General features: G+C 38.8%; 1 protein-coding gene across 4 annotated transcripts in view; it reads right to left on the bottom strand.

Moving 5' to 3' along the window:
- Positions 1 to 27,975, bottom strand: part of MUSK (muscle associated receptor tyrosine kinase) — a 93,892-nt gene that overhangs the window by 12,228 nt on the left and 53,689 nt on the right. For 2 of the 4 annotated variants that reach the window (XM_070795271.1, XM_070795270.1), the window contains 3 exons: positions 26,683 to 26,807; positions 20,278 to 20,437; positions 10,153 to 10,159 (listed from right to left, as the gene is read on the bottom strand). In XM_070795271.1, coding sequence (XP_070651372.1) covers positions 10,153 to 10,159; positions 20,278 to 20,437; positions 26,683 to 26,807 — 292 coding nt within the window. Of the gene's footprint in view, positions 1 to 3,186; positions 3,563 to 10,152; positions 10,160 to 20,277; positions 20,438 to 26,682; positions 26,808 to 27,975 lie in introns of those variants that run through there. The other 2 variants (XM_070795269.1, XM_070795268.1) reach the window with 2 other exon arrangements.

The following is a 27,975-nucleotide window of genomic DNA, read 5'->3' as shown; positions in this document are numbered from 1 at the left end:
AAGAAAACATTCTTAATAAAAAGGATATAAATCTGATGAGGAAAATATATTAGCCATTATTTTTATATTACTTATAGGGAAGAAATCTACTCCCAGGTGAATTTTACAAGTATTTTGAATCTCAAGAATTAAAGAAATAATCTTACTACTATCTGGCAAGAGAAAAATATTCCCCACAAAGGAACAAAATTCAGGATTGCCTTATATGGTCTTCATTACAGCACAGCCCCCACAACTGGTCCGTATGCAAGAATTTTAAGGAAAACTGAAGGTAGCACAAGACTTAAGTACCAGTCAAACACACATATATGTAAGGTTATAAAAAATAACTTTTTACATGTAATGTGTAAAACCTCTATTCTAGCTGAACAAGAGGTGAATCAAAGTTGAGAACTTAACAACAACAGGATTTTTCTATGGAACAAATGACTGAGATCAGGGATAAATAACACAGAGAACTCTTCCAGGTACTTGCTGTGTATGTGACTATACAATTATGTAAAAGCTAAGAATATTCTCAGAATGCAAATACAACATAATTGACTAACACTAGCCTGGTTTATAATTCCACAAAGTGTTTCAAAAAGCAAGTATGGAGGGTTCAGTACAGTTACCCTAACTAATTAGAACTACCTGTAGCGCTCTGTTTTCAAGTTTACTTTTGGCACTTCCTAAATATGACTGAGCGACTTCACTTTCACTTTTCACTTCCATGCATTGGAGAAGGAAATGGCAACCCACTCCAGTGCTCTCGCCTGGAGAATCCCAGGGACGGGGGAGCCTGGTGGGCTGCTGTCTATGGGGTCGCACAGAGTCGGACACGACTGAAGTGATTTAGCAGCAGCAAATATAACTTTTGGCACTTCTGGGGCACTTTTCCCCTTTCCTATGACACTTAATACCTTCTAAGGTAATATATAAATTGTCTATTTATCATGTATCCTTGCTCATTGCCTTCTGCTGCTTCAATATACACCCCATGGACAAATGCCCTTGAATAGTGCTTAGAGCCCAGTAGGAGCTCAATAAATGTTTACTGAATAAATGAAATTCCTTATCATCCATTGAAAGCGGCACAAGTTATTGTTTATGATTAGAAAACCAGGATGAATAGTATATGTTTTAAAGTCTTACAAATAAGTAGCAGTAAAATATAACGTGGTTGGAGACTTCTGAACCATCTTGAAATATCAAGGCAAATAGAAACTATTATAAAAGATATAATACAAATGCAAGGAGACAAAATGAGAATATCTGAAGAGCAAACTTACTAGTTATTTACAATGAGCCCAATTTTAATCCTAATGTTATTGGTACAAAAAGTGGAAGTTGCCAGGACTGCAGGAAATTTTTCTTAGGAAAAAACAGTTATTGTGGAAGGGTTTACTGCATTGAATCAGACAGGCAAAACTTGTTTAACAGCAGAAAGGATCGAACAACTTAATTACTCATGACACTAATACCTATATAATCTATATGAATTTTGTACCTTAAAAGCAGAGACCAAGTCTCTTGAAATGTCTAATTTTTAAACAATTATTAATTATATTTTAGAGAAAAAACAATAAAATGTGAAAATTTCTAGACTTATTTTTTTGATCCCAATATTAATAAATTGTTTATAGGATTAAAAAATTGAAACAATTTCCAGATTAAAAATACTTGTTTAAATAGCAACTGGAATTAGGAAAAAACATTTAATGGCTTACAGATTTAAGAGATAATTACGCTATTCTAATAAATTTGACATCTCAATGACAGAGATTTTTTTTTTCTGAAAAAGAACAAATTTTTTTTTCTAAAAAAAATGTAAATTATATTCAACCCTGAGAAAGGACATCTGTGGCCTAAGCATGAAAACTGGTCTAGGGTGTAAATGTTGAAAAGTTACTCAATAAATTTATTTTGCTCTAGCATATGAAAGACACTTCAATTTAATTCTGGTTGTTCCCTAAGAGATATCTAGATGTCATATCTGATGAAAACATACTCTTAACTGAAGAAATAACAAATTATATTAGTCTTAAAATGTCTCCAAACCTTCAAAATCCACAGTAAGTTGAAGAATGGAGCATTGTGTTTTAATAACCTCTCCATGGTCCTTGTGTGCTAAATAGAGCACTTAAAACTATTCAGTATTTAAATAGTTCCTGGTTTTATTGAAACAGATGGAAATGGTCTATGTTGATAGTCTTCCTGTTTCCTTGAAAAGTAAAAAGCATCTGTCCAGTTTCTAATATATGCCATGGATGCAGTTTATCTTTTAATCTTGTCAACTCTATCTTGCGAATGAGGAAACTGAATTTAGCCCAGATCATATACATCTAGAAAATAGTACAAACAGGATTTGAACTTTGTTCTAATTAGCTCAAAATTCATGTCGATTCCTATCTTTGCTATATAAAATGTAAATAGAGGCAAAGATAGTTCTATTGAACTTGGATTTATAAATTTCAATGCTTAAAGAGTATGGGGGATTTAAAGAAATATTTATAACTACTTCCACCCCTCCCATGAGACAAAAGTGTCAGTACTTAAATTAGAATATTGGGTGGAATGTATCTTGATATTCTGAAAAGCTCACGAAGATCTCATGTTTATTGGCAAATAATGTTGAAACTCTTTATAGTCTTTATTTTCTCTATCTTGGTTTACTAATGAAACCCGTATTAGTTTGGGATTTTGTTTTTTACTTCCTAGAAAGTAGGGATATCTGTGAATATGAAAATGATGTAAACAATAACAAATATCATAGAATATTATACCTTTATGACATTTTCTAGCTCAATGTTAAAGCATTAGTTGCTCAGTCATGTCCGACTCTTTGTCACCCCATGGACTGTAGCCCTCCAGGCTCCTATATCCATGGAATTCTCCAGGCAAGAATACTGGAGTGGGTTGCCATTCCCTTCTCCAGAGGATCTTCCTGACCCAGGGATCAAACCCAGGTCTCCTGCATTGCAGGTGGATTCTTTACCATCTGAGCCACCAGGGAAGTCCCATGTATAATGTTGTATCAGCCATCAGAGATTTACAGGGTAAGAATTTTGTCCAATTAATTACCTTGTAGTCTGGACAAAAGCTAGCTTTTGCCTTTACTCCTGTACATGACAACTTCCTCTTTTGAAAATTTTCCCTGTTTGCAGACAAACAGAATTTCCCCATTTATTTATTTGTTAATTTTACCTGCAAATGGGCATAGGAGTAGGTACCACCCCAGGATTGCATTCTTGGAAGATGTGGTTACACAGCAAAGCTTCAGCAGCTGGCCGGCAGAATGGGCTCACTGCTTTCAGTTCATTCCAGGCAGCATGAACCAGTAGTTCTTGGGCCTCCTCAGGGTCTGCGTAGGAGTTGTTGAAGAAAACAAGAGCGTCTTTTGCCAGGACAGCATTGCACACCTCCCCTCTGTACTGGCCGCAGTAGCCTTTGTTATCTTTCTGTGGCTTGCTGAAAGAAGCAGTGAACAACATTCCGGATCACATGCTGTTTCTGAGCATTCAATCTGCCTTTTTGTTTATTTTCCATTTCCACATCTGCATCACAGAAATAGAAGATTGTCCTGGCAAATTGGTTGAAATGTTCCATCTGAATATTGTCATTTCCAGCAGCAATTATATTACCTCTAGCTACTCCAGAGGTTATGATGAAGATCCAAATTGATACCCATGTGGAAAGCTTTGGAAACTCTCAAGGCCAGAACGTGTGGGAGTATTTTTTATTATTTCCATCATAAATAAAATTTGACTCCACATTTCTTACAAATAAGCTGACGTAGCAACAAATACATCTACAAAACACATTCATCTTGATGATTAATAAGTGGTTGAGTGTAGTAATTGGTCCGATCCAAAAACTTGCAGCTTTATGAACGTGAGAAGTGAAAAGTGAAATTCACTCAGTTGTGTCTGACTCTTTGTGGGCCCATGGACTGTACCCTGCCACGCTCCTCTGTCCATGGGATTCTCCAGGCAAGAACACTGGAGCAGGTTGCCATTCCCTTCTCCAGGGGATCTTCCCAACCCAGGGTTTGAACCCAGATCTGCATTGCAGGCAGACTCTTTACCAACTGAGCCTCTAGGGAAGCGAAGCGATAGTTGCTCAGTCATATCCAACTCTTTGTGACCCCATGGATTCTAGTCCTCCAGGCTCCTCTGTCCGTTGAATTCTCCCATAGTTTATTTAAATGTTATGATAGGTAAGCATTTTAATTTTGTGGCACACATCTTCAATACTCAGATCCTACCACCCACACATCTTCCCAACATTCCATTAAAGAATAAGAAGAAAGGCACACAGGGAGGAGAAAGCATTGGACTCTCAGATGAGAGTCTCTAGGACTCTCAGAGGAGCTAAGTAGCATCTTCAATTTTGCTATTTTCTCACCACAAGTCTTAGGGAAAGTCATCTGGTCGCTTAAGATGCCATATTCTGTAAAGTGATGTAAATAATTATCCTGAACCCAGGTTATTGTGTATTCATGGGTAGTAAAAGTACTGGCATAAAAATAAGATTAAAAACTTATCTGTTATAATTATTGAAGAGGACAGTAAGGAAAATGAAAATACTGCTGGTGCTCTCTGCACATATCCACTGTTCCTTTAATGCAGGGCTGAGAATTATAGCTCCTCAATGGCACCCCACTCCAGCACTTTTGCCTGGGAAAATCCCATGGACGGAGGAGCCTGGTGGGCTGCAGTCCATGGGATCGCTAGAGTCGGACATGCTGAGTGACTTCACTTTCCCTTTTCACTTTCATGCATTGGAGAAGGAAATGGCAACCCATTCCAGTGTTCTTGCCTGGAGAATCCCAGGGACGGCAGAGCCTGGTGGACTGCCGTCTATGGGGTCACACAGAGTGGGACACGACTGAAGCGACGCAGCAGCAGCATACTCACTTGACAAATATTTATTGAGCACTTGTTATGTGCAGGCACTGTAATGGTCTCAATATATCTTTATGCCTTCCATCAGATATATTGTTAACAGTGATGGCAAATTCAAATTGCTTTCTCATTTAGATTTGTACATCTGTTGGAATTTAGCATTTCATTATCTTTATATAAAGGATTTCAAGAAAAGAGAATTAAACAACTGGAATTTGTTTAATTGAAGTGTTTTAACTGCTAAAAGATCTCATCTGAATTTGAAAAATTGATTAGAAATTATCATTGACTTGTATTTGAGGCAAATCTATTAAATGAGATACAACTCATTTAGGTAAAGCAATGAACTTCCATGAAATATTATATTTTAAAATAATGTTTTCTAATATAGAATCATTTTCTAATTCATATTAGCATTTTACTAATTAGTTAACATGACTTTTATTGTATTACTTGTAGTTTATTGGGGGTTTTAAAAATGAAGGTTTTGAATAAGGGAACACAAAACTCCCAAGAAAACCTGGGCCCTATAAGGTTGAGAAAACACCAGAAATAGCTCATTACTCAACTTCTGAGGAAACCCAAGGTAGGATAACACTAAGAAAGTTCGAGAGAAGCAAGGATACTGTGCTTTAAGAAACTGAGTAATAATACCTAATAACTGGAAGTAACTCAAACTGTTTTACAAAATGGTCATACATATTGATAATCCTTCCTTAAAAAGAGAGGAAGGGTGACTATTTTCACTTAGAAAAAAATGTATCATGTAAAAGTTAAATATTTATTTCTCCTGGTCTGAGTTGAGAATTAATCATCTATGTTTCATTGTCATATGATAACTATTCAATAACACTTCTTTATTTTTCCACTAATATTTTAAATAAAAAGTTCATGATTTTGTTCTTTAATTACATAAGCAAAAACCATTAAAAAAAAAAAACATTGGAAACTAAGAAAAATTACACAAAGGAAAAGTTATAAAAGTAGCCTTAGAGATAAGGGTTGTTAATAATGAATTAACCAATTATTTTCTCTGATTTCTGCTGCTTTTCTTTTAAAAAGCCCTAGAAAAATCTTTAGAACAACCTCAGTGTGAATTAATAGTACTGAGTCCTCATTGATTTTTGAGCACTAGCTACATAATGCAAAAGGAAAAAAAAGCAGAATAGGCTTTTAATAGAAGGGAGAAGATCTTGGTTTTAATTTTGGTTTGTTTTCATACCAGCTTGATGATAACTAGCCTGTGAAAACCGTTTGCATCCTGGGAAAACCATACAAAGTGTATGGTTCTTGCTAATTTTCTATGTCTTGCTGATGTTTGGGAGCATTAAAGACAGCTTTTGTAGATTATCGTTGCTTTATTAGCCCACAAGGCAAGGGATATTTAGCATCAAATATATATATGTGTGTGTGTGTGTATGTATGTATACTATGTAGTATATCTCCCTTATTTTGGCAACTTATAAACCTCAAATTTTATGTGATGATCAAATTTCAGAGGCCAGATATGGAAGCCAATTGGGCCATTTTTTCCCCCTCAACCTCCTAACCTTATCACTTAAAAATTTCTTTTAAGGAGCTCGCAGCAAAACCTAGGGAAAAAGATGAATGCAAAAAATTTCCACTGGTGCCTTCTGCCTTTTGCAAGTGATGAGTCCCCTTTCTGTCCAACTGAAGTCATGTTTCTCCACATGTAGCTCTTGAGACTGCAGATGGAGTGACAGCAGAGGCAGCTGGTCCTGTTGCCCATTCAGCAATGGGACAGAGGTTGCAGGGATCTGTTCACAGAGTGCTGGTCATTTCGGAATAATCTGCCAAACTTCCTCCAAAAATTCTAGTTAATATGCCACTTGCAGTCAGTCCCTCTCTTGCCTCCTGATAAACTAAACCTGACTGACTTCTTTTTCTGTATAGTTTCTTTTTTGGAGTCAACAACTGATGTTTGATCCCAGCCTTGCTAGTTTCTCTTGTAACAGACAAGTCTCCTTGACCAAATGAAATATTTGAAGGGTTCTTACTGCATTTTCGCTTTTATTTTCTCTCTGCTTTAGCACGTATGACTCCCTTTCAGTAGAATACAGTTGACCCTTGAGCAATACAGGTTTGAATTACTTGGATCCACTTTTACGCAGTTCTTTTCAATAAATACTACAGTCCTATACCATCCCATGCATGGCTAGTTGAATCCAAGGATGCAAAATGTGGATATGGAGGAGCCCCATAGACATAGCGTGGACTGTAAGATACTGATTGGTGCCGCTAACCACTGAATTGTTCAAGGATCCACTGTTTTAAAATGTGATGCTCCAGATTCTATGAGAGAGACATCTACTCCCTTTCAACACATAATACATTGTCCAGTGGCACATTCAGATGACCAGCCATGCCATGGTTGGTGGGGACAACCCCACTACCTCAGTGGAAATGCCACACCTTCTTTTCCTGCCCTCCCATGTGGGAACTGTACCTCTCCTTCAATGGTGACACACCTTTGTTATACAGCAACTGCCCAGCCTCTCATTGTACTTATACCACGGTCAAGGCTCTACATCACTCTCAGTCTCCAAAGCAAACTGGAATTGTTCTATCCTTTCATGTCTAATGTCTTTGTGTATGATTGTGTGGCTCGGAGATAAAGAATCTGCCTGCAACGCAGGAGCTGCAGGAGACGCAAGTTGGGTCCCTGGGTCAGGAAGTTCCCTTGGAAGAGGGTATGACAACCCACTCCAGTATTCTTGCCTGGAGAACACCATGGATAGAGGAGCCTGGCATGCTACAGTCCATAGTGTCATGAAGAGTTGGACACTTAGCACACACGCACGCACATTCTCTAAGATGGGGGTCAGCAAATAGAACCCACAGGTCAAATTTGGCGCTCTGCCTCTCCTTATATCACCTGTGAGTTAAAAATGGGATGGTTGAAGAAATCAAAAGGAGTGAAAATTATATGAAATTCAAATCTCAGTATCCAGAAGTTAAGTTTTATTGGAACACAGCCCAGTTCATCCATTTCCAGATTGTCTATGGTTGCTTTTGTGCTGCCATAGCACAGCTGAGTAGTTGCAACAGTGACTATATGGGCCACAAATTCCTGTACTTACTGTCTTGTCCTTTACAGAAAACCAAAGGTCTTTGTGTTACCACAAGTGAAAAATGGTATGGGAATTTCTTTAGTTAGCATTTAGTTGACTGTAATCAGTTAATAATTTTCATTTGCATTTAGTTCTATACGAATGATTTCTGTCCTTGAGCCCTTAGGGTTTGTGCATGCTTCCATTATTACGAGGTTCTGTAATTCGTGTAGGGGTATGTGTGTGTGAGTGTGCGCGCGCACACGTGCTTAATCGCTCAGTCATGTCAACTCTTTGCAACCCTTTGATTGTAGCCCCACCTGGGTCTTCTGTCCATGTGGTTTTCTGGGCAAGAGTACTGGAGTGGGTTGCCATTTCCTTCCCCAAAGGATCTTGCAGACCCAGCGTGTGTATGTATATGTCCCCTAGTAAAATGTCAATTCCTTGAGTGCAGGGAATACATAAACTTTCTTTTGTTCCTCCACTTTCCAGTATAGCGCCAGAATTAGAGTTAGTGTTGTTTTTTAGCAGCGTAATTGTATGTATTTATATTTGGCTGCACCGGGTCTTAGTGGTGGCATGCGGGATCTCCATGGCATCGTGTGCAGTCTTTCATTGCAGTGCATGAAACTCTAGTTGTGTCACATGGGTTCCAGAGCACGTGGGCTCAGTGGTTGCAGCATGTGGGTTTAATTGCTCTGTGGCACGTAGGATCTTAGTTTTCCATCCAGAAATCAAACCTGCGTCCCCTGCATTGCAAGGTGGATTTTTAACCACTGGACCACCAGGGAAGTTTCCTAGAGTGAGTAGCTTAAAGATGCATAGAGAAGACGTGTGCTAAAGGGATGAATGAATGAAAGATGACATCTCTTCTATGGGTGACCTGCATTTCAATTTACCTTTTTCCATGTATATGCCACATATCTCTTCAGTAAATATTCAGCTTCTCTATTGTATCCTTCAGGTCAGTATGCTGTCTCTTAGAACTGTGATAGCCACCTAATTCTCAAATACCTGATAATTTTATTTATCAGGTAAACAAATGCATCAAAGCTATATGAATTGGGAAAAAGATTGGGAACACACTACATTTTCTTAGGCTATGAATTATTATTTATGCTATGAATGATTTCATTCCATGGAATTACAATCAATGGCTTGAGTTGTAGGTCCTGTTTAGTTGCTATGTTGAATGGGTTAGCACTATAGTTATGAATCTGTGTTTTTGACTCTGACTGTCTGAGCTCAGATTGAGGTTCTGTAGTTAGCTGTGTGGTCTGGACAGCTCTTTGTGCCTCAGGTTCCTCAGATAAAGGAGGAGGGATGATAGTTCTTGTCCCATAAAGTTGCTGAAATAGTAATATGAGAAAAGTGGTGCTTAAAATGTCTGCAGAACTTGACTATTATTGTTATTTTAATTAACCATTTTGATGGGGGCTTCCAGGTGGCACAATGGTAAAGAATCCAGCTGCCAATGCAGGAGACTCAAGAGACACAGGTTCTATCCCTGGACTGGGAAGATCCACTGAAGTAGGAGATGGACACTTGCTCCAGTATTCTTTCCTGAAAAATTCCAGGCACAGAGGAGCCTTGTGGGCTACCGTCCACAGAGTAGAGTACAATCCAGAGTAGGACATCGCTGAGCAACTGAGTGCACACAACCATTCTGAATCTTGATTTCGTCATTTGTAAAATTAGGTTAAAATAGTTACCACACATCATAGAATTTTTATGAAAGTCAATTTATGCAAATAAAACATTGTAAATTTCAGAATGTTATAAGGTGTTACTTTCTTATCTGCAGGATAAAGATTTGAGGGAGAGTTCTGGAGTCAATGCTGTTTCTCTTTTCCAAGCCTAGCATTTACTTGATGTATGAGTCACTTATAGTCTCCAATTCGAAGTAACTCTCTTAATCTCTTTTCCATACAGTAGGGATAATAATAGTACCTATTTTATCGGGATGTCTCAAGGATACATTTTTTAAATGTATGTAAAACTCTTAGCATAGTGCCTGATACATAGTAGGTACTCAATAGATACTAGCTATCTTCATCATCATCTTTTTGTGAAAGTATTTAAAGGATTGGAAATTAGAGAGTTTCTGAAAGATTACAGTGCTCAACAAATAATAGATAATAAATGGCATGTCAAACAAAGCAAAACAAAACCTTGGTGTAATAGCAATACCTTACCTCCATTCTAGTAGCAGGAAAGGGAGTTTCCACAGGAAATCAAAGTAAAGGAGAAAAGAAACAAGGTTAGTGCATTTTCATCTCAAGGCTTCTAAGAGATAATTTTGATACCTCTAAGTTTCTGAAAAGTTCTCTGCATCTTCCAGGAGGCCAGATCCTACATTAACAGGCATATTTGGAGAAGGAAAGTAAGAAAATATTAAATGTCTGTAGGAACTGGATTCTTTTTAAGATGAGTCATCCATGGCATCATTAGCCTAGGCAGGATCATAGTCCGATTTTCCCTCTGTTAGCCACCCAGGGACTTTTCAACCAGAAAGCAAGGAGTGGAGGGCTGAACAGGAAAAGGAAAGAGGGGATGGATGGGGGAGCTGTTATTTTCACAGACCCACTGGCCTCACGTGGTCATACAGGGTCTCACACTCAGAAGGGCTCCATGCTTAGTGTAGTGTTCTGCTGTGATCATCTTGAAACACTTAATAATTTTCTAACAAGGGGCCCCACATTTTCTGGATAGAACAGATGGAAGAAACATAAGGAAATTCTTAGAGAGAAAATGGTATGTAATTCAGAAGGGGTAAAGACAGAATCTAATAGCAGCTGGACAAGGAAACCTGTTGAAACATGAAAAGACCAAGGTTCTGTATATGAAAAAGCCCTCAATTTAAGAAGAGAGGATTCTATACCATGGAGATGAACCAACACCAGAGAGAATCCAGCCATAGAACTTGGGAAGAGATATTAAACTTAGACGGGCTTCTATTTCAATGGCAAGTAAGAGGACAAAAAAAAAATCAAAGTTGTTTAAAGGTGCTCAGTCTTTTTAAGAATATTAAGAGAATCAAAGGATGATTCACTAGACTTCGTGTGTTTTATACAGAAATTTCTCCAGTCACATTTTCTTTGGGGGGGGGGGTGGAAAGGGAAGGGCTTCGAGAACCTTGCAATTATAAACAAGTGCTTTTATCTCAAAACTAGCTATTTTTAAAATTCTAAAAATTTCCAACAGTCATCAATATTTGTAGTATCTTTTCAATTATCTGGAAAAGCCAATAAAACTTTGGCTCTCTTTTCAAACATACAGCCAATCTAATATGAAAAAGCTGCATGATTATAAAAAGAATGCTTACCTTGTGGTACTAGCTGTGGGACAGCTGGTAGCAATTTAGTGCAGCTACTGGCTTATTCATTTATTCTTTTCTCTTTTATTAAGAACAAAAGCAAACACCTTTAATCAGTTGGAAACCAGATGAAACCACCATGAAATGCTGAGGGATGGGGTCTGTTTTGTTGATAAGGACACTCTCTGCCTATGGTGGGTGAAGCACTGGATGGGAGAGGGAGTTGTGTGCTCCTGCTGCATTACCCCAGGCCTCACAATTGTGGAGAACATTGCAAGGGACCCAATAGTGTGACTATGAGACATGACAGAGAATGTGAAACATGATGGTGTATTCAATTAGCTATGGTTATTATGAAACAGAGTCCAAAGTTTTATTTTCTCTGTAATAATGTGAAACATCAGCTCAAAATATAGAAAATAAAAATATGAAATGACTGGATAAAGATGTCATATATATATATATATATATATATATATATAATGGAATAATACTCAGCCATAAAAAAGACTGAAATGCTGCAACATGGATGAACCTAGAGATTATCATACTAACTGAATTAAGTCAGATAAAGACAAATATCATATGGTACTTATATGTGGAATCTAAACTCTGATACAAATGAACTTATTTACAGAACAGAAATAGAATCTTTTGCACATGGTTATCTGGTTTCCCCAATACCATTTATGGAAAAGGGATTGTATATTCTTGGCTTTTTTGTCATAAATTAATCCACAAATATATGTGTCAACTCACATATATGTGTAAGTTTATTTCTGGGATCTTGATTCATTTCCATTTGTCTATGTTTTTATATCAGTTCTATTAAAAAGCAGAGACATTACTTTGCCAACAAAGGTCTGTCTAGTCAAGGCTATGGCTTTTCCAGTAGTTGTGTATGGATGTGAGAGTTGGACTGTGAAGAAAGCTGAGCACCTAAGAATTGATGATTTTGAACTGTGGTGTTGGAGAAGACTCTTCAGAGTCCCTTGAACTGCAAGGAGATCCTACCAGTCCATCCTAAAGGAAATCAGTCCTGGGTGTTCTTTGGAAGGAATGATGCTAAAGCTGAAACTCCAGTACTTTGGCCACCTCATGCGAAGAGTTGACTCATTGGAAAAGACTCTGATGCTGGGAGGGATTGGGGGCAGGAGGAGAAGGGGACGACAGAGGATGAGATGGCTGGATGGCATCACTGACTCGATAGACGTGAGTCTCAGTGAACTCGGGAGTTGGTGATGGACAGGGAGGCCTGGTGTGCTGCGATTCATGGGGTCGCAAAGAGTCAGACACGACTGAGCGACTGATCTGATCTGATGTATAAGACTGTGTCATCTGCAAACAGAGACAATTTTACTTCTTCCCTTCCAATTTGGATGCCTTTTATTTCTTTTAATTGCCTGATTGCTTGGGCTAGGACTTCCAGTATGATGTTGAATACAAATGGTGAGAATGGGCACTCTTGTCATGTTCCTGATCTTAGAGGAAAAGTGTGTAATGTTTTGCTATTGAGTACGATATTGGCTGTGGGTTTGTTATATATGGCCTTTACTGGGTTGGAGCGCATTCCTTATATCCAATTTGCTGAGAGTTTTTATTTTTAATGTATGTTGAATTTTGTTAAATGCTTTTTCTGCATCTACTGAGAGGATCATATTTTTATCCTTAAAAATATGGATATATGTACATATATTATATATGTACATACATACATATATAATGGAATAATACTCAGCCATAAAGAAGACTGAAATAGTGCCTTTTTGCAGCAACATGGATGAACCTAGAGATTATCATACTAACTGAATTAAGTCAGATAAAGACAAATATTAACTGATTTGTGTATGTTGAACCATTCTTGCATCCCAGAGATAAATCCCACTTGATCATGAAGCATGATTCTGTTAATGTGCTGTTGAATTTGGTTTGCTAGGATTTTATTGAGAATTTTTGCAACTATATCCATCAGGGATATTGGTCTTCAGTTTTCTTGTATTGCCCTTATCTGGCATTGGTATCAGGGTAATAAAGACTGCTGGTAATGCTTCTTTAAATGTTTGATAGAATTAATACCTGAGTCTATTTTGATGGCCTTTGGCTCTTCCAGGACTGTGCTCATTACAGGGATCATGGGCTGTCTTGCTGGTCTCTGTCACAGGGCTGAGGGTTCTGAGGACAAAGCTCAGGCATCTTGCCAATAACATGGCATCCTGGTGAGTTTAAATGGCAACTTGAGCCTCTTGAGGTTGTGACTGAAGGGGAAATGAAACTTCCTGGTTCATAGGGAGAGGATCCAAAAGTTTTTCTGGCTCCTTTTGATGACTAGGAGCAAATGTAAATGAGTCAGAAAAAGTATATCAGGTTTCTCCAATAATACATATGAATCTGGGCGTATGCATGGAAGAGTTTTGGGACAATGAAGGATGATCTTTATTTTTGTTGTTGCTGTCTTTCAAACACTAGAAGTATCATTAGACATAATCCTGAGCCCTAGAACAGATTTTTCCATTTCCATTTTTCCTGCTGGGATAAGTAAATAAACAGATGGAGTAAAAGCTTCAAAGTGAAACACAGCGAATGTGACAAAAAGTACCGTTGACTGCAAAACACCAGGGGAGGATGGGGGTGGCTGAAATGGGAGAAAGGAGAGTTTGAGGTAAGGAAGCATTGCCAGACTATAAAGGGGAAGCATCAGGCTCTGGACCTCTGAGGCTAATGGAGAAAACAAAGAAAGAAAGTGAAGTCACTCAGTTGTGTCCTGACTCTTTGTGACCCCATGGACTGTAGCCTACTAGGGTCCTCTGTCCATGGGATTTTCCAGGCAAGAATACTAGGTGGGTTGCCATTTCCTTCTCCAAGGGATCTTCCTGACCCAGGGATTGAACCCAGGTCTCCCTCATTGCAGGCAGTGCTTTACCGTCTGAGCCACCAGGGAAGCCCTAATGAGGCTAATGGAGAGAGATGCCAAAAACAGAAATGGAGAAAGCAGATGTCATGACTAAGCTCTGAGAGATCTGGGAAGCATAAGACCATGCTTTGATGTGATTCTGAATTAATGTGGTTCTGTGCATCCCTTTTATACCAGAGTGGCCTCACTTTCCTGGAATATTGGTTCCCTATTTCCTGAAATAGGGAGCACCCTAGAGTTGAGATGTAGTTTCCTCAATAATGACAAGGGGACACTTATGAGGCATCTAGCAACTTTGACTGGAAAGAACAGGTTCAGTTCAGTTCAGTTGCTCAGTCCTGTCCAACTCTTTGCAACCCCATAGATGGACTGTAGCACGCCAGGCCTCGCTGTCCATCACCAACTCCTGGAGTTTACCAAACTCATGTCCATTGAGTCAATGATGCCATCCAACCATCTCATCCTCTGTCATCCCCTTATTCTCCTGCCCTCAATCTTTCCCAGCATCAGGGTCCTTTCAAATGAGTCAGCTCTTCACATCAGGTGGCCAAAGTGTTGGAGTTTCAGCTTCAACATCAGTCCTTCCAATGAACATTCAAGACTGATCTCCTTTAGGATGGACTAGTTGGATCTCCTTGCAGTCCAAGGGACTCTCAAGAGTCTTCTCCAACACCACAGTTCAAAAGCATCAATTCTTTGGCCATCAGCTTCCTTTGTAGTCCAACTCTCACCTCCATACATGACAAGTGGAAAAGCCATAGTCTTGACTAGATGGACCTTTGTTGGCAAAGTAATGTCTCTGCTTTTTATATGCTGTCTAGGTTGGTCATAACTTTTCTTCCAAGGAGCAAGCGTCTTTTAATTTCATGGCTACAGTCACCATCTGCAGTGATCTTGGAGCCCAGAAAAATAAAGTCAGCCACTGTTTCCACTCTTTCCCCATCTATTTGCCATGAGTGATGAGACTGGATGCCATGATCTTAGTTTTCTGAATGTTGAGCTTTAAGCCAACTTTTCACTCTTCTCTTTCACTTTCATCAAGAGGCTCTTTAGTTCTTCTTTACTTTCTGCCATAAGGGTGGTGTCATCTGCATATCTGAGGTTATTTATATTTCTCCCAGCAATCTTGATTCCAGCCTGTGCTTCATCCAGTCCAGCGTTTCTCATGATGTACTTTGCCTATAAGTTAAATTAGCATGGTGACAATATACATCCTTGACATACTCCTTTTTCTATTTGGAACCAGTCTGTTGTTCCATGTCCAGTTCTAACTGTTGCTTCCTGACCTGCATACAGATTTCTCAAGAGGCAGGTCAGGTGGCCTGTTATTCCCATCTCTTTCCACACAGCCAAAGGCTTTGGCATAGTCAATAAAGCAGAAATAAATGGTTTTCTGGAATTCTCTTGCTTTTTCAGTGATCCAGCAGATGTTGGCAATTTAATCTCTGGTTCCCCTGTCTTTTCTAAAACCAGCTCGAACATCTGGAATTTCATGGTTCATGTATTGTTGAAGCCTGGCTTGGAGAATTTTGAGCATTACTTTACTAGCATGTGAGATGAGTGCAATTGTGTGGTAGTTTGAGCATTCTTTGGCATTGCCTTTCTTTGGGATTGGAAATGAAAACTGACCTTTTCCAGTCCTGCAGCCACTGCTGAGTTTTCCAAATTTGCGGCATATTGAGTGCAGCACTTTCACAGCATCATCTTTCAGGATTTGAAATAGCTCAATTGGAATTCCACCACCTCCACTAGCTTTGTTCATAGTGATGCTTCCTAAGGCCCACTTGACTTCACATTCCAGGATGTCTGGTTCTAGGTGAGTGATCACACCATCGTGATTATCTGGGTTGTGAAGATCTTTTTTTGTACAGTTCTTCTGTGTATTCTTGCCGCTTCTTCTTAATATCTTCTACTTCTGTTAGGTCCATACCATTTCTGTCCTTTATTGAGCCCATCTCTGCATGAAATGTTCCCTTGGTATCTCTAATTTTTATTTTTTATCTATATCTATTATATATATTATCTATATAATATATATATTATATAATATATATATTATCTATATCTAATATATATATATTATCTATCTATTATCTATATCTATATCTATTATAATTTATAATAATTAAATTATCTCTAATTTAATTTTATCTCTAGTCTTTCCCATTCTATTGTTTTCCTCTATTTCTTTGCATTGATCACTGAGGAAGGCTGTCTTATCTCTCCTCGCTAATCTTTGGAATTCTGCATTCAAATGGGTATATCTTTCCTTTTCTCCTTTATTTTTTTTGCTTCTTTTCTTTTCACAGATATTTGTAAAGCCTCCTCAGACAACCATTTTGCTTTTTTGCATTTCTTTTACTTGGGAATGGTCTTGATCCCTGCCTCCTGTACAGTGTCACGAACCTCTGTCTGTAGTTCATCAGGCACTCTGTCTATCAGATCTAGACCCTTAAATCTATTTCTCACTTCCACTGTATAATTGTAAGGGATTTGATTTAGGTCATACCTGAGTGGTCTAGTGGTTTTCCCTACTTTCTTCAATTTAAGTCTGAATTTGGCAATAAGGAGTTCTTGATCTGAGCCATAGTCAGCTCCCGGTCTTGTTTTTGCTGACTGTATAGAGCTTCTCCATCTTTGGCTGCAAATAATATAATGAATCTGATTTCAGTGTTGACCATGTGGTGATGTCCATGTGAACAGGTTAAGGAGAGAAATAAAAGTGGCAGGTGTCTCATGGGGTTCAGATGTCTTGTTACATTGCACTCATGAGATACCCTTTTTAAATGTGCATGAGGAAATTTTAGGAAAAGTAGAGAAGCTTGAAGTCTCATAGTAAGTGTGATGCAACAGGAAAAATAGATCGGGGATGAACGAATGGGTCTTGTGGCTTTTTATGAATTAGCTACCTAAGGGAGTGTTATTCAAAAACGGTACCTCATACTTTCCAAACCCATTGACTAAAGTCAAATCATTGCTGGTTTCATTCTACATGAAATTACAGAAAGGTGAAGATAGGTGAATTAAGGTACACATTTTATAGGTTCCTTTCTCTGGACCAAAATCCTAGAAGACAGGATATTGATAAATTACACAAAGATAAAGCAGGAGTTTTTCCTATTTCTTATTTGGGACTCTAGAAGCAGAGAATCTTATAAGGGCCCTTTAACCTGATACGTGATCAGCCACATTAATGCAAAAATGGTAGTATGACACAGTTGGGTAGACAGCAGGACTGAGTTAGTGGTCTAAATCTTCTTTGGTTTTTTATAACATGAAAGTGATTCAGAAGTTGCTACAGGCCCCAAGAGGGATAAGGAAGAAGCTGACTTGGAGTTTAGCATGTATGGCATTGCAGAGAGAGCCAAGGGCAAAGGTTGCATAATAGACTCTAGAGAGGAATTGATGAAGGATTTGACTGAGATGTAGAGGATTGTACTGCTACAGGAAGAGCCTCAATGGGGCTGAGCCAGACAGGGAGGTCCTCTGGGTTCCAACCAAGCCAAGAGATGAGCTCACTAGTTCTCCAGCTGTAGACTTTACCAAAGACTAGGGTGGTCCAGAGGACACCAGTGCATAAATCCAAGACTCCTTCTCTCTTTCCATGTAAGGAAGAGAGAGAAGGAGGAAAGAGAGGAAGAGACATGGCAGGGACTTGATCTTTGAATGCCTGAATAATGACCAGAAATGAAAGTTTCTTCATATTAGCAACACTTGTTTTCTCCTCTAACCAGGGGATATGTAGTTTAAGCTAGATTAGATCAGTTTATTTTCTTGGATTTGAGTATTCATATGTAATTATTTCTCCTTCTCTCTGCACATACATATGTTATCAACATATAGTTATATAAATATATGTTTACTGAACACTGGCTCCTGATCAGTTAACAAATCAAACATAAGATAGTGAGACTAGAATCATTCCAAGTAATTTAAAGGCATCAAAAATGTAATCATTTAATTATCTCTTGAACCTTCTCATGTTCTGTTGTTTTATCTGTTATTGTTTGTCCTAGACATTTTTCTTAAAATCTCAGACACATCTAAACTCCTTGTACCACATTCAGACACTGTCAGACCTTATCTTTTCTCTCCTTACCTGCCGTCTACCTAATAGGTTTCATGCATCTCTCCTCTTCTCTGTTTACCAATTGTTGCTGTTGCCAGAATTTCATAACTTTTCCAGACTCGAATAACCTAACTGCATGCCATGCCCCTTCATCTTTTGACACCTGACATCTGTTGATTTGATAAATAATATATCTGACCATATTCACTTGTCTCCTCTAAAAAAATTAAATAACTTCTCATTGATTAAAGAGTACAGTCAGCCTGCTCAGGCTCTTCATAATCCAGCTAGGTCTCACGTTTCAAACCTCTCTTCCTCTCCTCCACCTCATCTCAGTCTCCATCATGACTTGCTATTTTCTGGACTCACTTTGACCTTGTCATCTCTAACTCAAATGGTACCTCTTTTCGAAGGATTCCCTTAAACTCTCTTTTTTCCTGCTGTTGTACTTTGTGCTTCTGCATAGAACATAGTCTATGCCATGATGTCTGTGACTGATAGGCTTCCTTTTTAGATTGAGAGTCCCTGGAAGACTTGGACTCCATTGTTGATGATCCCATTCATGAATTAAGTTTGCATCCTTTACCTAATGCAATGGACTGAACCTAGTGTACTTCATAAATGCACGTAAGAGTGCTTCATAGACAACAAATGGTATATGGAGAGTAATCAGTTTATTATTTGTTAAAGTGAGTTGAATTTACTTTTAAGCATCTCACCCTTCTCTGGGAATATGACTTCCCATCAGTGGAAATTCTTGAATAATTGATGTAATATCTCAAGATACGGATATATTCTTGGAGGAGAAAGCAGAAGGAATCTGGTTTTGAAATCTCTTTCCTTCGTGGGCATGCCTCAGAGGGCCAGCCTTGCCCAGTGCTCCCTATGTATTTCTCTGTGTCCTTATTCACCTCATGCTAAAAATCACAAGCATTACTAGAAATTTCCTCATCAGGAAGATCAAAGAAGTGGCACTGTAATAAGAAATATCAGGCTCTGGGGAACTGGCTCTGGATACCGGTTCTACCAGCGCTTACCTTACATGTGAGGCCAAGCATCTCTCTGCTGACCCTTGGACGGTAGGCATGCTATGAATATTATCATGCCTGGCATTTCCTGATACAGGGATTATTTCCATCTCTAGGAATTCCACAGATGTTCTCAGAAGCCTTTGGGACATGTAAGTCTTAAAAATAAACCTTTATAACTCAACACAAATATCCTAGAAATCCATGTGTCAGCCCTTTTCCTTGAAAATATCTGTGGATCCTGTTATCACTTGTGTGAAACAAGAAGGGGAAAGGCCATAAAGTAGATAATATATTTATAAGTAAAAATGCCCTAAAATATAGCCAATTAGAAATTGGCACAAGCATGTTAAATGTCTGCCAGCTTACTCTTTGAGAGCCTTGGAAAGCTTGATTAACCCCCAGAAAGAAAGAGGAGGAAGAGAAAAAAGAGGATGGGAAGGAAAGAAAAAGAAAGGGAGGGAGGGAAGAAGGAAGGAAGGAGGGAAGGAAAGAAGTAGGGAGAGAGGGTGAGAGGGAAGAATAAGAAAGGGAAGAAAAGAACATGAAAGAGAAGGATATTGAAAGAAATGAACTCCTGGAAGCTGTTTCATATCACTTAGGCAGGCATTTAAGAATTTAATTTTTGAAGCAATGAATTTCCCCAGATCAATTATTTTGGTCAACCTTTGAGTATACCTATGGAGGAAAAAATATCCCAAATGGGCCTGGAGTAAGAGATTAAAAAAAAAAAAAAAAAAAAGACGTTCCCTAGTGAAGGATGTTGTGGCGTAGTACCGACTCTCTTGTCTCCTCAGTCAGTCGGTTCAGTCGCTCAGTCATGTCCAACTCTTTGTGACCCCACGGACTGCAGCACTCTAGGCTTCCCTGTCCATCACCAACTCCCAGAGCTTGCTCAGACTCATGTCCATCGAGTCAGAGATGCCATCAAACCCTCTCATCCTGTCGTCTCCTTCTCCGCTCCTGAAACAGTGCAATTGCGAACAGCCATCCTACCTGCTATACTGATGGTGGCTGCAGCCTTCGCGGTACTGAATTTCTCTCCGTGCTTGTTAGTAGCTATGCATGTGTAGAGTCCTGGCTTGGTGATAAACAGCTGCAGTCTTGAGTCAATTACTCGGTCTTTCACACTCTCTTGAATAGACCCAGAAGAAACCTGGTGGAGTCAGGGGGAAAAAGAAGATAGCATTAGGTCAAGAATTTCTAATATGCTGTATAAAGTAGACTGGAAAGAAAAAGGATTAGGATCAAAAGGCATGTGGCAGATTGCAAAAATTGCCAACAACCTTTGTCTCCCAACGCCCACGACCTTACAACATGACTTTGTTGCTCTTCCTTTCTGAGGTGGCTTCTTTCCTCATGCTTTGAGTCTTGATTGGCTTGTGACATGTTTTCAAAAGACACAGAGACTTGCAACATTCTTGCACACTGTGGCTTGCTTTCTTATTTCTCTTAGAACCTGTGACCTCCTGTGAATAAGCCAGAGCAGGCCTGATAGAGGATGAGGCACTTATGGCCCAGTTATCCTCACTGATCCACCTGGCAGCCAATAATAACCCCCAGATATATGAGTAAGGCCATTCTAAACCCACTAGCTCCTAGTCAACCTGCCAATCACAGGAGCTAGATCAGAAAGATCAGGCAATCCTAGCCCAAATCGGCAAAACCACCCAGTCGAGCCACAGACTTGTGAGCATTAATAAATGGTTCTTGTTTTAAGTGATCAGGCTTTGGGACGTCTGTGATGTGACCGTAGATAACTAACACAAGCTAGAAAAGATATCCTGTGTGTATCCTCCAAGATACGTCTCTATGTCTTAAAGTTAGAGACAGTCAATTACGAGAGGTAATAGAGTTTTGGACTCATTTTCATAATTCTTTCCCAGTTTCCCCCTAAATGTGCAACAAATAGTGGATGGTTAACAAGGAAAAAAACGGTTGTGAAGTCAGTCCTGTTTCTGCATCATGAACCATATCAGAAAATCAAATATCCTTGAAGAGCCAGGCTACCAATGCCATATTAGCACATAATTGACAGGTAATGTACCTAAGTGCTCTTTAGTCATCAGCATGCCAACTCTGAGAAAGACAGCTCCCAGTGCATTCTTTTGGGTTGCAGAGTTCCAATTTACATGCTAGTTTGTCTGACCCCCAAAGTCTGTGCTTTTAATCTTTATGTTTTACTGCCTTACCTAGTCCTAAAACTGAAAAGTCATTAGAAAAGAACAGTAACAACAAAACCTCAAATCAACCATGAACAAAATAAAGGTCTGACTTAAATGTCATTGTTAAGGTGGTGACATTTATTAAACTGGTGATTCTTTCTTCACTGTTTTCTTAAGCACTGTACCATTAAAAAAAATTTTTTTTTTCATTATCATTGCTTATCTGAGGGGGAAATTGCTAGTTTGAGAGAAGTGTGAATAGACTGACAATCAAGAAATCAGCTAATGGTTTACCTTGAGCAGGAGTAGGAGTGGGTACTTTGGTGGCCTTGAAAAAGATCTTTCTGTCTAGTAGTAAAGAATGAAACTAGGAGTAAGAAACTTGGAGCCAAGATATTTTACTGTTTCACCTGAGGGAGGATTCACATTTAGATCGGCAAGGGGGAGGGAAGCCCCGAGGTGAGACCAACTTCCCATGCTTCTGCTGCCAGGTAGCTGGGTGGCCCCAGAAGCAAGCACTCTCTGTCGCAATTAGGCAGTGAAAGTTTGTCCAATTAGCTCCTGTCTTTTTATTCTTTATCTATACTATGAGTCTCCATTATTTTAGAAACACTGGTTTATGTGAGCATCAGTTTACCTTAACTGGGGAAACTTCCCAGCTCAGATCAAGTATTGTGGCATTTCCCCCAGATAAGCAGCCTGGACTCTATAAGAAATTGACAAGGCAGAGAGAAAAATATCTTTGAGAGACACACATGCAGCTGGGAATTCAAACCGAATGCATCATTATATTTATCAGAGGTGCAAGTTCCTATGGATTTGAGTGTCCAAGTTAGATAGATGGAAAGGGCTGAACAAGTTGAAATAGAATTTGAAAAGATGATTGGAGTATAGTTGACTTACAACATTGTGTTAGTTTCAGGTGTACAGGAAAGTGATTCTGTTATACATATTCATAGGTCCATTTTTTCCAGATTCTTTCCATAAAGGTTATTACACGATATTGAGTAGAGTTTCCTGTGCTCTATAGTAGATCTTTGTTAGTGAAATAAAATTTTGGACTCTCCCCAGGTTTTAATACTAAGCAACAATGAGAAAAAAAGCTGAAGAGCTCAAACCTCTGCCAGTTAGTATGTTTTATGCTCTGAGGATATTTTGTTTATAAGTATAATCCCTTCGCAGTTTATACATGTGAAATCTGTAGAACAGTTACCTTCCTCCTTTGCAACTTTGTTTCTTCTTTTAAGAAGTAGATCTGTACTGCCGATGCCTAGGAGACAACTCAGAAATGAGTACTCCCCTAAATGCTGGCTAAACCTGCACTATTTTCATGTTCACACCTAAGAAAGTCACTCCTCAAGGTCACCGAAAACATTCTTGGGAGGAAAGCGAAATGAGTTTTAAGCCGCCTGACCCCCGTCCTCCTGGACACCATCCAGGTGCTGACATAGTCCAGCGGGTAGACCATCAAGTTCCAAGGCTCACTGCCTGATGATGATGTGGTTCCTAAGTACTTTTCCTCCTGTTTCCAGAGGCCTGGCTTGATTCCATTTGTGACTCATGCACAGCAGGCCTTGTTAGTCATCATTTGAATTTGTTTTTCTTTCTTCATGGAGCAATCTGACCAACAGTTTAGTATTTTTGATGACCTAAAATTCAGAACACCCCTTTGCCCTGCATTTTGGTCATTTGGCCTTTCAGATTTAAAAGCTCAAAAGGATAAGTTCAGATTATGCCTGGGAGCTTTAAGCAAGGTGTGCTGAGGCAAAGTGGAGGACTTCATTGAGATGACTTTATCTGTTTTTACAATAAATATATGTTTTTTCTCCAAGTCACCCAGCCATACTGACCTGAAAGCTCTGGATAAACAGTTCTCTGTTGTGTGTGTAGGGGTGAGACTGTGACCTCAGATTAGGCCATCGAACAGGAACTCTAAAGAGGCATATTAGTTCACACCTGATAAAATGTATGTAAAAGCCTTCTGAAGGAGACAACATAGGTGGAATACTTTTTATATATCATTAATAATGCTGTTTGGAGAAAATTTACCCCCAGTTATGGATCCTATAACTTTATCATAATTTGACCTCTGAATGGTATTCTGGCTTCTATGACCTTGTCATGCAGCAAATAGTCCCAGTTGGCTAGGACTATCTCAGGGAACTTCAGGATGTGGCCTAATATGGCCCATGTCTGCTGCTGCTGCTAAGTCGCTTCAGTCGTGTCCGACTCTGTGCGACCCCATAGACGGCAGCCCACCAGGCTCCCCCGTCTCTGGGATTCTCCAGGCAAGAACACTGGAGTGGGTTGCCATTTCCTTCTCCAGTGCATGAAAGTGAAAAGTGAAAGTGAAGTAGCTCAGTCATGTCCAACTCTTGGCGACCCCATGGACTGCAGCCTACCAAGCTCCTCCGTCCATGGGATTTTCTAGGCAAGAGTACTGGAGTGGGGTGCCATTGCCTTCTCCATGGCCCATGTCTAGGGAGTTGTAATAATGTCTGTTTATGCATCATAGAAAAAGGAACAGGTTGACTGAGAAAATTTCCCATTCTGTTTCTAATCAACATAGCCATGAATATTGACCTCTTTCAATCTGGCTGCTGAGACATCCCACATAATATATTCCACTTGATATATGTAATTATCTTGGGTTTACATAGTAAGAGAAGATGTTTCCATGGCTCATGTCCTTTAAACCAAAAAAACTGCCTCTTAAAAATATGTATAAAATATAAGTGAGCTTCCCTTTAAGGAAATTCAAAAACCACAATCTTCAACACAGATTTGGCTGTTCATTTTGAAAACTCTTCTAATAAATTAAAATGATTGAACTTTTAACATGTTTTAGGAGTTATAAATATATCTTTCGGACAAAGCAAGAGAGATGTGCAAATTTTTTATTTGAATGCCAAAATAATAGAGTTGGATTTAACTTTAAGTAAATCTGGTTATCAAAATATGAGGATATTTTCTTTTAGAAAAGTAATCTCTTCTGTAGCCATACCAAAGTATTATTTCCAATGCTGTAAAACAAAAGGGATATTACTGCTCACTCTGAGTTCATCTAAGACTACAAATTTTCATGAAAAATGAATGATATCGCCATAGGAAGAAAGCAAAAGAATTTTTTATCGCTTTGGGGCAGTTTCCTTGCCTTTCTCTCGTTCTTTGGCTGTAAGCATTCAGGGTTTTCGTTTACTGGCATGTTCACGTATGGGGATGAAGGTGCACTCACATCTTTTAAAGTACTTATGGTACTTTGTGTATTAGTGAAGTTAGTTCACTGCCTTATAGGTAGTTAAAGGACACAGTTCAAATCCTGTCTTATTCTGTGCCAAATTGCTCCCTGCTCTGCATTTGTCTTAATCCTGCCCACCCAAAATGATCCCAGGTCTGTGGACTCTTCCCTGTTCTCAATAGACTTCTCTGGTTGGCTACTTGTCTGACATTAAATGCCTAAAATTGCCTCCATTTCCTGTGATTTGCATCAGCACAGGGCAGGCATCTCAGTTTCTAGTTGGACTCAGAGAGTAGTACCAAGAACAAAACTTGGCTGTAAGAGCAAACCCTCTCTGACCATGAGAACTGCAGATGTCCTTTTGCTTTCTTTCTGGAAGAAAGTCAATGTTCGTTTATTTTATTCCTGTTTTAGAATCTCCAGCAAAGAATCTATTTTGCTTTCTGATTTTTTGTGAATCACAAATTGAAAGATGAAGTTGGAGTCTCAGTAAGACCAAAACTAACTCAAACCATCTGGCTTTTAAAAATTACTCCTCAACTCCAACAGAGAATAATCATATATCTTCCAGTTCTAAACTCATACAAGCCTTTTAAAGAGTGAGACAAATTAGTAAAGTCGTGTCAGTTCCCAAGTTTTCTTAGGGCATCTCTTTATGCTACTTTGAAAGGCTTAAGACAGCTCCTACAGCTTCATGGAAAAGCCACAAAATGTACTGTCAATTAAGATTTGAGTTGTAAATGATACCTGAAGTTTAATTAGAGAGCTAAAGAAGAACAAGATTACAAGTTACTTTAACAAGTTTAAGCCAGTCAAAGATTAGTAGTAGCCCTTGGTCCCTAGCAGAAACAAACAAAAATTCTCTGGAGAAAAGAACCTTTATCTAGACCTCAAATTAACCTCTGACATTTTTTTTTCCTCAAAACAATGAACAGGTAGTCAAAGATAACTAGGCACACAAGGAAACAAAACACAATGAAAGAAAGTCAGCAGTAAAACAGACAACAGAAGCAGACCTACAGAGGCATTCCATTCCACCCAAATAAAGTCAAATGTATCCATGACCTAAGTAAGCCTGTAGGATCTACAATCCTTATACACACCCCTTACCTCTTTCCTCTAGCCACACTGACCTACTTGCTGTTCCTCTGACATACCAGGTGTACCCTTATCTCAGAGATTTTGCCTGGTTGTAATCCCCCTGTTGTACATAGCCTCCTCCTTCAGCTCTTTGCTTAAATATCTTCATCTTAATAAGGCTTCTCTGACCACTTTATTGAAAACAGAATCTTCCTCCTGAGGTTGTACTTTCTCACTTTCCTGCTTTATTTTTCTCCATGGCATTGGACACTATTCACACAGAGTATAGATTCTACTGTCTGCTTATTTTATTGTTTGTTTTTTTTCCCCATGTTAGTGTAAGAAACTTGAGGATAGGAAACTTTACTTGTTCTGGGTGAGCCTGTATGTACAATGTCTAGAATAATGCCTGATGCCCAGGAGATGCTCAATATTTGTAGAATGAATAAATGAATGCTTTTATGTAAAGTGCTTAGAACAGGGCCTAGTCATAGCAATCACATACTATATATTAGCTACTATTACCAGTATTAGAAATGAAAATAAAATGTTGCACTAACAGACATGTATTCTAATTCTGGATTGCTTTTCATCAAATTAGGCTCCAGTAGTGAATTAATCCTTCAGCTGATGATTTTTGTGCAGGAAGGAATTATTACCACTTCCCTTTTACACAAAAGTGTAAAGAATAAATTTGGTTTTATACTATTCCCTATGATATAAGGAAAGAAGGAAACTTATGGAGTTCAGTTTCTAGACAGTGACTTCTAGAATGAAAATATTGGAAGATTTTGAAAAATAGAGAGGCAGGTGAGACCAATGACAGAGATCATGGTAACTCTACAAATATGTGCTCTGCCCTCAAATTCAGCACCAGTGGGTTTTCCCCAGACAAGTCCCCATACAGATGGCACTCACAGAATTTCCATTTTCAATCCAGGTGATGGTAGGGACAGGGATGCCTGTGGCTGTACAGCGCAGGGTCACAAAGGAGCCAAAGGTGACATTGTGGGATTCAGGAGCCCGCAGGATTCTGGCGAAAACTGTTAGGAAAAGAGGAGTGGTGAGCGACTCTCCCACTGAGAATGGTCAAGCTGGGGTAGTCTTGAAGAAATGCAAATCAGATCATAGTCTCCTGTGAAGGATCCTCCACATTCCTTCTATCTTAAGGATAATACCAAATGCTGTGCCCTGGCTTCTCAGCCATTTATGCTGTGACCCTGTGCTTCTCACGACTCCAGGATACACCAACTTAGATGCTGCCCATGCCATCCCTCAGCCTAGAACATGCATCCCATACATCTTGTGGTAGTTTTCTTGTATCATCTAAGTCTCCATTTAAGTGATACTTTCAGAGAAAGGCCCTCCTGGACTGCCCAATGTAAAGTCTAACCTTTCTCCCATTCACTTTTTCATCATCCTATTTCATTGTCTTTATAAACCTTACCATGATCTGAAGTTATTTATTTTTATCTATTGTCTGTCTCCCTGCAGTAGATTGTGAGTCGTCAGCAACCAAAAACCTTGCCTGTTTTGTTCAGTATCTAGGAGAGTGCCTACCAAAGTAATAATATTTAGTTGAATTAATGCTTCACGTCTTCAACTGTATCATGGTAGAACAACAGACAAAATCTGTTCAACTTTTACGAGAGTGAGATGAGCATGCAGGGTCAAAAAGAAGAGGAATATTTTAGACAAAGATGGACAGGATAATGAGTAATTTTATTCTTTTCTAAGGCTGAATGCCCACTTGCTAGATAAGAGGAAGTTCTTTGGATGTGAAAAGAAATTTTACCTTTGATTAAAGAGTGGAAATGAGGTTCAGAATGTACAATAAATTGAAGGATACTTAGAATCACAGAATCACTAATCTTGAGAGAGACTTCAGAAATCAGCTAACTTCTGCTCTTATTAAATAAATGTAGAAATAAAATCCCAGTTAATTTGTTTCCCCAAAGTAATAAAACTAATGGGTGAGAAACCTGAACTCAAGTCTTCTGACTTCAAATCCAGTGTTCTCTAGATCATTATGTAATCTTTTTAATTACTCATTGATTGCAAATGTAAGTTTTTTTTGCTCTGGCCTTTTGTTTTCTAATACTTAAGTACAAAACATAATATTAGATTGTGAAATTCCCATTAATACAATGCTCTGATGCTTAGTTCTTCTAAAATTGTAAAAAATTTGTGGATTTTGGATTCTAAAGGAAG

Source organism: Bos indicus, chromosome 8, assembly GCF_029378745.1.
Source record: "Bos indicus isolate NIAB-ARS_2022 breed Sahiwal x Tharparkar chromosome 8, NIAB-ARS_B.indTharparkar_mat_pri_1.0, whole genome shotgun sequence".
In the NCBI taxonomy this organism is placed as follows: domain Eukaryota; kingdom Metazoa; phylum Chordata; class Mammalia; order Artiodactyla; family Bovidae; genus Bos; species Bos indicus.
Note: the sequence above shows the minus strand (reverse complement) of the source record. Positions and strands in the feature narration are given on the sequence as shown.